The following is a 12031-nucleotide window of genomic DNA, read 5'->3' as shown; positions in this document are numbered from 1 at the left end:
AGAACAGGGCCAGCATCGCTACAAAAATTCTCCGTTTCAGGCGCTCGAAAACTCCGGAGTAGTGTGGACGGCAGACGTAGCAGCAGTGATGCATTTTAAAATGAAAACGTAGCAGTGTGGATGTGGCAATAATGTGCTCTCCTGGTCAGAGAAAAACATATAGACCAGCCAAGAATATGAGGTGAATGTTTGATTGCTTAGCTCTTTGATAAGAAATCAAATATGGTGAGAAAGCATGAGCATTTAATTGGCCCTTAAATGCTTTTAAATCCTGTCATGAGCGCTATCCGTTGATAAGCCAACATCAGGCTTTGTTTACCTCTATTCAACAAAGAATATTCACCTCGTCCCTTCTCCCAGCGTAGCATATCACACTGATCACAGATGAAAGACAATGAGCACAACTGGTTCAGACAGTTCCACACTTGCTCCCATCTGAGATCATTGCTCGTATAACACCTGACCCAGTGAAACACATCAACACAACTCAACAAAGTATGATCAAACTCAGATTTGGCTTCAGATTCAATCAGGATCACTTCTGGTGTTCCACTCCAAAGATGCAGGAAATGAATGTGGCCGATGTTGAGTGAGTGTACAGTGAGTGCGGCTGTTTTTTTATTTTTATTTTGGTCACATCTAAGCTGCCTCCCAAGGAGATGCATATTGCATTTCATATTTCAAAAGAAATTACATTACAGTATGTTGCTATGGCGCTCTGTCAGGAGAAGTCGCCGTCGTTTTTGCTTGCCTCGTCAGAGGCAGGGCTGTATATAGCTCCAGTCTAATGCAATCAGGTTGCTCCAACTCAAGATAGAGCAGAAGTGCTCCCAAGCAGCCTGAGTGGAGTGGAAGTGAGGGTGAACAGGGATCCATTACGGACAGAAAAGTGCAGAGTGGATCTTTACAGCAGCCAAGTCCTGTCACCGATACTCAGAATTCGTCTTGGACGTGCACAGCTTTCAGAGAAGGCCACAGCAGAAGATTTGAAAAGGAGACTTATCAAAATAGTTTTCTCCACCTCAGCACAGCTCGTTCAGAATATGCTTGCAAAGGTCAATCAATATTATCAGCGTTGTTTTATGAATTTTAAGTAAGGTAAAACTATATGTAACAATTACATGGGTTGACTAATATACATGTCGCTTTTTGGTGTTGCTCGTCTCTTGACATTACATTTAACGTAGGATACATCTGATCGATTTCAGTCAGTGGACGAGGAAGCATAGTGTTCAACTGCGTCTGCTTCTATCACTTTCTTTTGAAATAAAGTGAATTTCCGTCACATAATTTAACAGCTATGAGGAAGATTAGCTTCCCACTATCTATCATCCGCTTGTCACTCAATCAGGAAATAATCGTTAGAATCTAATGAAACACTTTGCTGCATGAATGTATCTGACATCCAAATATGCAGAGCGCCGGCCCCGAGGCGAAGGAATGCCGTGTTCAGTAGCACCGTTCACAGCTGACTGAACGCCCAACCAGCAGGTAATTCTAGGTAAGTGCAGTAGGCTTGGGAGGATATTATTTGGCAGATCAGTACAGAGCTCCGGCTTTTTGAGCAATGCTGTCCATCAGATGGCCGTCACCTGTAACTGCCAAACAGGTCTCAGACACGACTCTGATCCGTGGGAAAGAAAGCCTGGAAAATTGTGCAATGCCAGTGTGGGATCGTTTGAAAACAATTAGAAGTAGTAGTGATTTAGTATTAGTGACGCTTCAGCTTTATAATTTATAATCCAGCAATTACAATAAAGCTTTACCCAGTTTACTAAGAGTAAAGATAATTTGACTATTGATGCTGCAGCTCATTGAGCTCTGGAGTGACAGATCATTTTACAAGAGGTGATGTGATGTTGTTCAACCAAAGGGGGAAAAAAGGAGTAAAAAACCAAGGCGTAGTTTTGAACAATTGTTTAAATGTTATTTTCTTTTTCTTCATTCAGGCAAAGTTCCTGTAAAACTGTGTCTAACAGCACATCATATTTGAGAAGTTTGAATAAATATATAAATTGAGATGATACCCAGCTAAAGTCCCTCCCACACACACACACAGCCTGTGTGGTGCACAACCACACAGGCTGGCCATACACCTCGGAGAGACAAACACAGCCGTAATACACGATGAGCGAGTCTCCGGGGACTGTGCCTCTACCTCCAATCCATAATTGAACAAAAGGGCAGACCAAGCAAAGAGGAGAAGTGTGGGGGGGGGTCTCTGTCCCTACCTGCTATACTAGCTGTGAACTTTTGGAGGTAAGAGCCCTGGGGTTCCAAGGACAACTGTCAGGAGACACGGGCTGTGAACTCATGCTAATGAAGGCAGCTCAGCCCTGTAAACAGCATGGGAGGATGTCACTGGAATACATTACAATACATAACTGTCTCCCCAGGGCAGAAGGGCTGCACATGGCTCAGCCCTGATCGCCCCCCTCCTACTCTCCCACACACACACACACACACACACACACACACACACACACACACACACACACACACACACACACACACACACACACACACACACACACACACACACACACACACACACACACACACACACACACACACACCTTCCATGGCTCTCTCAGCCCACCTGGATACTCTGCAGGCCAGAGCTGCCAAAGCAGACTGAAATAATGGTGGCGACACACAACAGAGCTGTTTTTTTCAAAAAATGTAAAGAAGTGCTTCTAAACAGCGGGAACTCATTTTTGAGTTCACACCACTTTCTGTGACTCATCTATGATTGTCTGAGGGTTTCATAGCTCCCCCACAACAAAACACACAGCACACGCAACAGAACACAGCCTCCACATGCCTGGAGAACCTGAAAATTGATTCAAACTGTTGAGAACTGCGATGGCAAAGTGAGGCTCTTAGTAAGACTGTCTGTGCTTTGAGGGAACAAAGAGGAATGAGGGAGTGATAAAGTGAGCAAGAGAGAGAGAGCTCAGACAGGAATGCAACTGTTTTCAGGTCAGTGAGCTGCAGTGTGCATGTGCAAGAAAGAGAGACAGAGAGAGAAAGAGAAGGGGGTTGGTAAACCAGGTCACAGTTTGTATTAGTTTGTGCCTTTTCCCCTCCTGACAAAGACAGAGCAATCATAACTGTGAACTCTATCTCCCAGGGTTGTGGGGCATTAATGTCATTGTGTCCGGGCTCTGGTGATTTGGCAGCGTTAGCAGGACTCTCTCCTGCACAAGTGTTTTTGACCCGCCACATTTAGAACAACTTTCACCGCTGACACTGTGCTCATGAACTGCTCCCATCAGTTCAAAAACCGTGAAAAAAAAATCTATTAATTTGAGCCAAATTAAGTTATCATGGTTTATCACCTTTACGCAGATCATGGTGTTATGATCTTAGATTTTTTATCTTATGTGTATTGGTCAAAAAATTGGTGTTGTCTAAATTATTCCATTTAAATTATGTCAACTATGTGCTGAGACAACACAGTACCAAAGTGATGCTTTGTAAACTTATATGAGGTATTTGAGAGCATTTCAATGTTTTCCACTTTCTGCATTCCACCTCGTGAGTTCAGACTCACATTCCTTTGCCATTAAATATTATATAATTTTACAGTCTGGCTCTTAATAAGGAAATCCCCTGCCATCAGAGCCAGTTGCCCCAACTTGCCCCCCTCCCTTCTCTCTGTCATACAGAGGTGCAGGGCCAAGAGGCCTCGGTACCTTGGAGAGATCTCTGAAGTTCCCTGGCAAGGTCAGGTCCAGCTCCTCGGAGTCGTAGTTTGCGAGGACCCATGGAAAGACAGGGTACTGGTTCAGGTCATTGTACGTCCTCCCTAGACACACAGAGCAGACAGAAATCTGTGAGTGATGAAGGCTTGGAAGGAAACCGAGGGGTTGAAAGCGGGGCAGGGTCCACTTGAGGCTTCAGTTACTCTATGCGATCAGCATGCAACATTCCAACAAGCCCCCAATTGTAGGGACCTCAATCAGACGCACTTCCTGTCTCATACGGAGTCTGCCAGGGAAACACGTACGCTTAAATAGCAAGTTCTCTATATAGCAAGCTATGTGAGAATATATTTTCAGTGCTCCCCATACCTTTCCTTGCTGAGTGCATTTAATTGATAGACTGGAGTAGCAAGAAGGCTGAGCTGGTGTCTTTAAGTTTGTGAGGAAAACACGTATCTCCAAGTAGTGAGGAGTGGATTTAATTACAGAGAAAAAAACAATTCTTTTTTTCTTCTTTTTTTGAGGCCATGGCTCTGAACGCCTTAAATGTCACTGCAAGTCAGATATACTGATTGGCCAGATGTGAATCTCCTCAAAGCTCTGGCAGTGGGAATATGGCTTTCAGATGGCAAAACGTGTCATAGGAAGTCCACGGTAAAAGCCAAGATCATGTACCATGTTGTCATTAATGCTGGACTTTCTTTTTGAAGATGACACTGATACAGCTGTGAGGTCAAGTGGTGGCCAGTTGTAATCCGGGACTCGGACAGGGTGATCATAGATGGTTTTGTTGGAATTTTTGGTGCCGGTGATAAATCAAAATAAAAACCTGAGCTTAAAGCACACTTAAAGTAATGTTATTTCATTCACAAAGAAAAATGAAACAATAAAAGAGAGCAATACTTATTTTAACATGACCACATTCTAATGACAAACTTTGTTAATACAGTAAAAAAAAAGTTACCACATTTGTGTCCCTACGACATACTGTAATAATTACTGGAGGTCAGTGGACATGAATATATAGGGACTAGTGCAGGAAATGCACACTTTTAAAATAATAATGTTACCATTTCATGGTTACGTCGTATTTATGAAGCTGTCAGAGATACAGAGAATATCTTAACTCATCAAATGCATGCTCACGTCGGCCTTAAGAAAAAATGATCGCCCAAAATTTCGCAATCAAGTAATATCAAGAGGTGGCAACAAAAATGTCAGAAAAATAAAAGCTGTTTTATTTCATCTAAACTTAATCTTATGCATTGGCAAAGAAAATAATGAAATACAATGAAATAACCGTCCTAAATCTGCATGATTACTAACAAAATTTTATAAGCGTGAACCAATCCTGTAGTGCAGCACTTTGACATTAAAGAGTCTAAATCTGGCTGAGCAGGTGATAAGGTCTGACAGCCTAGTCAATGGGAGGCTCTTCTGCAGAGCAGTCAGGGTCCGGGGGAAGCTCGGGAGCATAATTATCCAGGTTAATGCCACAAAGTGAAAAGGAAGCAGCGGACCGAGTATGGAGAGGTTGACTAGGGAATGTTTGTTAGACCTACTGGTGCTGAGGCCTGAGCTGGGGTGGCAGGATGTTAATAACAGTGGAATAGTGTTTAATTAGAAGACCCCTTCCCATTCACACCTCTTCCCGGCGCTTCATCCCCTGCCTGTCTGCTGCCCCACACTATTCTGACATCCCTGTCAGCCTAGGTCATTACGAGAGATTTTTAATGAATTTTGAGCATGTTTTTCTGTCTGCCTTACATCTAATTAGCTGACAATAATGTATCGAACTCAGGCACGAGCTAAATATAAATATGCATGAATATGCAGCGAGAGAGAGTGGATGACACCTCCAAGAGCAGAGCAGCGTGCAGTCGCTCTCGCTTCCCCTGTTAGTTGCAGTTCAGATCAGAGAGTTGACAACAGAAGTTCTCAGCTCTGCACACACACACACACGCACGCACGCACGCACGCACGCACGCACGCACGCACGCACGCACGCACGCACGCACGCACGCGATTTCACAAACGCAGCCACTAATCATCTGGTAAAAATCGGCGGTGGCTGCTCTTTGCTTCAAACAGCACACTCCCATGAACAGTGAGGTTTACTACGTCCAGGCCCCAGGTAAGGACGGCAGGGATTCTTAAACAAATATGACATACCTGAGGCCACTTATAGTTTGTTTCTAGTGCTACTGACACGTCAGGATTATTGATCATGATAGCTACACTTTAAGTCATGAGGCCCTAATGGTGAAGACATTCACATAGATAATAGATTCAAACTCAAAACTTTCACTGGTTGTGATTTTTTTCTTGGTGGGAACGAAAACAAATCAGAATCTATCTGTTTAACTGATGGCTACGAAAAACAAAATAAATTATTTCCATTCCTTCAGCTACTGTAACATACAACTATTGAGTTTCACCTGGGAATCACAGTATCGAACAGCATTAGGAGTCTTTACCTGCGATAGTGTTGAGAAATGTAAGGTACTCAAAGTTGGAGATCTCTCTCCTCTGCCAGCGCTGGGTCATGTTGGAGGATTTGAAAAGCTGTCGAGGGGTGGCCAGGGAGACGCGCCTGGAAAAAACATTTAGACAAGATATCAGAAAACAGAAGATTGGTGTTAGTTTTGGACATTTTCAACTTAGTCTTCAAAATCTAAAGCAAACAAGCATAAACTGTACATGAAGCTATGCTTAAATTCAAAGGATTGGCAAGGACACAGTAAACTGGTGGATGAATGACAATGTTTAGTAGACAACAACAGCTTGCAATGCAGTTTTATTATCAACTTACTTAGATCTAGGAAATTTATTGGATTAAATAAAGGCAAGGTGGAGAGTCTTTCACTTATACAGGTAATTTATTCAAGCTGTTTTCAGATATTTGCCTTTTACATATAATGAAAACAGCAAGATATTGTCCAGGTCAGACAACAGCAGGAACACTATGACTATAGTTCCGATGCATTACAGTCATCAACACATCCACTTGCGCGGTGTGAATGTATGTATGCAGGATGTATCAAGATATTTTCCTGCTGTATTCTTAGATGGGCTCATTTTTTGGTAACTGTACTAGAGAGATGGCAGGAAAAGTTCCGGAAAAGCAACACTGTGTTCTCACATTCAGCCCCTCCGGAAACTTTCTGGAAAAAGTCCAGACTTCAGCGCAAGTATGAAAGCAGCTTAAGTATTAATTCAGACAGGTTTGCTTTAAATTCAGCCAAAGAAACATGCTTGTTTTGTAACAGTTTGTAAATAGGCCTGTTAGCACCAGTAGAGTCTGAAGGGAATCTGGGGTTTTTCTCTGTGGTCAGTGGCCTGGCAGCAGCCCTGCTGAACAGAGTCTCCTGTCAGAGAATTAGGTCAGTTCACTCAGGGTCATTGCACATCCACTTCAACACTGGAGCATTGGGACTTCAATTGACTCTGCTGCAGGCCGGGCTGCACAGACGCTCCAACACACAACACAGAGGAAGTAACAACGGCCAATACAATAGTAGAAACATTTAGCAGCGTTCTGCTGATTTCCCTTTGGCATATGTGACCCACCTGGCTTGTGGGAGTCCATAGCTGGTGCCCACTCCCACTCGAGGAAGACTGTAGACCACTTTCTTTACTGTGGCCTGGTCAGGAAAGTTGAACATGACTGATGCTGTGAACAGTGAGAGACATCACTTAAAGATGGAAAAAAAGAAGAAAAAAAAACCCCTACCCGATTTCAAAATCTATAATTGGTACTGAGCTTACTTCTATTGGCCATGAAGACCTCCATTGCTGTGTTCTGAAGGAGGTAGCGTCTGGAGAAGACGGCCCGGATCTCACTGAACATCCACTTCCCATGTAAGCCCTCAGTGTATGCAAGGACCTAGAAAGACGGACAGAACAGAGAAAAATGTCTGTGGGATGTTACAGCTGTATAAAACCATGGATCGTGTCAGGTGAGAGTGATGTATAGCAGACCTCTGCTCAAGTCAAGTGTCGTAACAGGCTTTCAGATTCCTGTGTAAGATGCATTTTGTGTTCAATGCCGCTGGTATTTCAAGACACTTTTCACAAGTGAAATGAGTTCTAGAATGATTTAAAATACTTAATACAATACAAATTAATGATTTCACCTCAAGTATTGCTGTAAAAATTCTGAAAAAGAGAAATCAATTTCAGGTACAAGAATCAGCTCTCATCAGTTATGTGGATTATTTTTTAAAAGGGAATATCAAAATTGCCCCGATACCAGTTGAATCACTCCTTATCGTCACTTCCGACAAAGTTTCACTGAGGCATTATCGCACTTTTCTTCGCACTATGAGGCATTCGTCATAATATGTTTGAGTGTTTCACACATTCTCAGTCCGTTAACAGGAGAGCAAAGGCGAGTGGTCGCAAAGAAATCACCCCTGGGTCACAGTCGATAAAAACCATGATGCCAAGGAGACGAAAGAGCAGACAAAGGATCATTAGTGTATGCAGCACCACTGGGACTGCAGGTCAACACCCAGAAAACTAAGACAGTAGTTTTGACAGGTGACAATGGTCACACACCTACCTACCCCCCACCCCTCTCCCTCCATCTCACTTCCCTCTTGCTGGAACAATTTTGTCCAACAGCACGAACCAGGGAGCAGCCTCATCAACTCCCCAGGTTATAATCACACATAGGAGGAGGCCGGGAGGGAGCGAAGCAGAGTGAGATGTTCAGCTGGGTTAGGTCTGATGCTAATGCTCATTTAAAATAGTGACAGGCTGGAAGAGTGCAGCGCGAGCCGGCCTGCCTTAATTTCTCTCTGGAATAGCTCATGCCCGACCTCCGTGCCACATCCAAAATCTCTGGAGCTCAATTAAAATTGGATTAGGTGGAGATGCTGGATGTGCAGCGCAGCATCTCTGGTGTGGTGCTCTCCTCCCAGTAATGCCCCTGCTTGACACCTCTGCAACCCCCAACTCAAACAGTTGTCATAGAGACAGCATGGCCCAGAGGAGGCAGTGTGCTGACTGGAGTGGGGATACAAAGGACGGGAGTGGAGATGGAGGGATGGCTATGGAGCTGCAGGAGCACTGTTGAGGGCCAGCAGCAGCTCACTGGGAGGCCGGGTAGCTTTTATCTCCCTCCTACTCTGCAGCCAGATGTTCTTGAAGTAGTCTGAGCGCAATGCTGAAAGGCAAGTTGTGCAGATATGCATCAGGGAAAAACAACAGCGTACTCCATCAAAGCACTGGTGGGCTGTTATTTGAATTTTGTTACTTGGATGAGTAGAGTATGGTTTTTCATTTTCAGCACAGTCTCCTTTTATTTTATTAATTTGTTTTTTTAATTTTAAAGTGCAATGAATTTGTCCCCCTGAATCTACCATTTGAAAAAAATTCAGTTTACACAGTAACGGTTGTCAAGCAAACACTGCATCGCAGATAAGTGAAAAATGTGTGAAAACAGCAATAGCATGCAATCTCGGAATCAATTGTCATTATAATAATATTTTAGCACTGGCTGTTTCTTGCTACGCAGCCAAAGAGAACATTTTGCTGCCATGACAAAGTACAGGCCAAGGGGTTAGCTGTCAACAAAAGAGGGGCTAAAGAGGAGAAAAAAAGAGCTGATTTCAAACAGCCTAGATCAAAAAATTTGTCATAACAACAAAGCTTTGGTCTAAACCAACACGCAGGGGCCCCTGTAGACTTGGAGATTTGACAAAGCCCAGCCCTCATTTTTGGAGGCCCAGCTGTAAAAAATGCCATTTAATGAACCTGTCTGCTGAAGCTGTCCCCTGCCTGTCAGAGGTGTCAGCCAGTGACAAGCGCTGGGGACGGCCGCCTCCAGTCACAGACAGGCCTGCCAGCTGGAGACTTCGGCCCCAATCTAATCACGCCACCAGGAAGGGACCGGCGCTCTGCTCTTGGTCTGTCACGCTCAGGGCTGGGGGGAGCAGCGAGGGGGCGGGTGGAGGGGTCTGCTATGGCCGACAAGCGCAGCCTTTTGTTTCCACACAGGTCCCTCCATGCGGGCTCATTAGGAGCCACAAGCGCATGCGCTGCTCAGCCAGCTGCAGGGAGATATACCTCTCCGGCATAATAGCCATAATGCAATTTAATGTCTCTGTCCTCTTCTTTCCTTTATTTGCCTTCTCTCCTTTCCCTGATTTGACAGAGGGCAGGCTGCATTCTGCCTGTAGAACATCACAGGTAGAAGATGGAAAAAAAAATATTGTGACAGATGAGATGAGGCGGGGCACAGGTGACACCAGTGTTTAGGCTGAAGCTCATATGTAATAATGTGAAGATGCTCAAATGGAGCACATCACACATGAAAGACATAGGAAGCCACTTCATGCATGGAAACAGATTCTAATCATTTCTGACTTCCAAATAGCTTTAACCCTATATTGACTGAGACAGTATGACAGATAAATTAACAAATATAGCAAAAAAAATCTTTAAAATCCGATGCAATTTTCTCCAATATGGGACAATACAAACCTCCTCCACTGCATCTATACCAAAATAGGTATAGAAGTAATATAATTAAGTGAGACCTCCAAGCCAGCATGACTGATTTATTTATATGAGACTATGGAGCAGTCTGACAACCTGGTATCACAGCACCTCCGCCGCATTCACCTCAGATTTGTCTAATAGGCTTCCACGATAAAGCCTCACAACTGCATGGTCCCAGGCGGCGATGGAGAACAGTGAGGAGGGAGAATGAGGGGAGGACACAAGAGGCAGTTTCATTTTGAGTGATATGACTACTCCCCCAGGAGCCAGTGGGATAAATTTCACACATGGCAATTTGGAGGATCAGCACACACTTTTCGGATACTGTATTCAATGGCTGACCCCAGGCAATATGAGTCCAGATCTGTGAAGAGGTTGAACAGTCCGAGGAAGCAAAGAGAAAGCATTAAGGTCTGTAACATTGAGAGCAGAGAGCGACTCTCAGCTAAGAGAGGGCATCGTCAGCCACAGACAACATGGCTGGCTCCCAAACATATTAACATCTAAACATATTAGAAAGTTGAACATTTAATGAAATAAATAAAATCAGAGCAAGGATGTTTAATTCATTAAAAGCAAATAACTCAAAGGGTCTGTCCACCCAAATGATCTTACTTAACCCATTTGATATTTAGTCATACTCCATATTGTATTTGCACAGATACCAAGATGTCTCCACCCGAATACAAATGAGGTTAATGTCATTTTGTTTATCTTAATGTGATTATGCTGTAAAAAAAATCAAAAAGGACATCAAAATATAGTTTCCATTTTCAGAAAATGTCCCTGTTATTCAAGATAGTCCATATAACACACAGTTATCAGTAACCAAAAAGACTATGTGATGAGCAGAAAATGAAAAGTGTTGTTTACAATGAGGTGTGAAGATTATCCAGAGTAACAGGGACAATTGTTTCCAGAGAGAAATGTTCCCGTTGACATTTTAACAGAAATTTTCGATGACAATTTCAACCAAAAGTATCTGCCTGCATCGATAAACACCACTAGGACTAAGGGAGAAAATAACTTTCTGTAATTTGGTTGAACGGACTCTTTAAGAGGGAATAAATACATTTATTCTTCTTTCTACAAGTGACTCAGGTGTTCCACACACTGGGAAATTAAACTAATGCTGGCATATTTAATTGTCACACACACAGAAATCTTAGTTGCATGACCATGACATGCTCAAATCCACACTTTATTTTAGCTTTAATCCCTTTTACATCCTGCGAAGATTTAGAACGTATGTAGTTTGAAAGTATGTGTCTCATCTTATCCCCCCCTTAATGTGACAAATTGTAAAAATATAAACTCTGAAAGATTCTGCCAGATTATGAAAAAAAAATCTGCATTCCACTTGGTTCCCATATCTCAACTTCAATAAAGTAGCAAGCTCCTAATGCAGGTATTGGGGGGGAAAACAAGATACAGATTTGCATAATCAGTGTCACTATACATTTGGGTGGTAGCTGGAGTGTGGCAAGATGATACAGCTCGGGTGCTCTGGCAAGACCACTGGGATAAAGGAGATGAATATGCATTAAATATGCTGGCAGTTCACTGCCCCAAATGTCCAGCTAAGTTTGTCAATAACATTTATGTCAGGGAGAGTATTTCATGCACATTAGCAGGCTCTGCAGCGCTGTCTTCAGCTCTGCCATGGGAGGATAGGTGGGAGGAGACGATTTTCATGCACTTTCTTCTTAAATAGTCAAGGCACTTCAAACACTATCAATGTTTAAATATTAAACCTTTGAAAAAAAGAAAAAGTACTGAGCCCTGTGATACACAAAGTTTGACAAAAGCCACAGGAC

At 43.2% G+C, this 12031-nt stretch overlaps 1 protein-coding gene across 3 annotated transcripts in view; it reads right to left on the bottom strand.

Annotated features, from left to right (window-relative positions):
* The window catches only part of nbeab (neurobeachin b), a 167459-nt gene that overhangs the window by 24584 nt on the left and 130844 nt on the right, over window positions 1–12031 (bottom strand). For all 3 annotated transcript variants that reach the window (XM_035622279.2, XM_035622278.2, XM_035622280.2), the window contains 4 exons: window positions 7476–7593; window positions 7278–7380; window positions 6185–6300; window positions 3699–3811 (listed from right to left, as the gene is read on the bottom strand). In XM_035622279.2, the coding sequence (XP_035478172.2) occupies window positions 3699–3811; window positions 6185–6300; window positions 7278–7380; window positions 7476–7593 (450 nt within the window). The remainder of the gene's footprint in view (window positions 1–3698; window positions 3812–6184; window positions 6301–7277; window positions 7381–7475; window positions 7594–12031) is intronic.

Source organism: Scophthalmus maximus, chromosome 11, assembly GCF_022379125.1.
Source record: "Scophthalmus maximus strain ysfricsl-2021 chromosome 11, ASM2237912v1, whole genome shotgun sequence".
In the NCBI taxonomy this organism is placed as follows: domain Eukaryota; kingdom Metazoa; phylum Chordata; class Actinopteri; order Pleuronectiformes; family Scophthalmidae; genus Scophthalmus; species Scophthalmus maximus.
The sequence above is the reverse complement of the archived record's forward strand: the minus strand, read 5'-3'. Positions and strand labels throughout refer to the sequence as shown.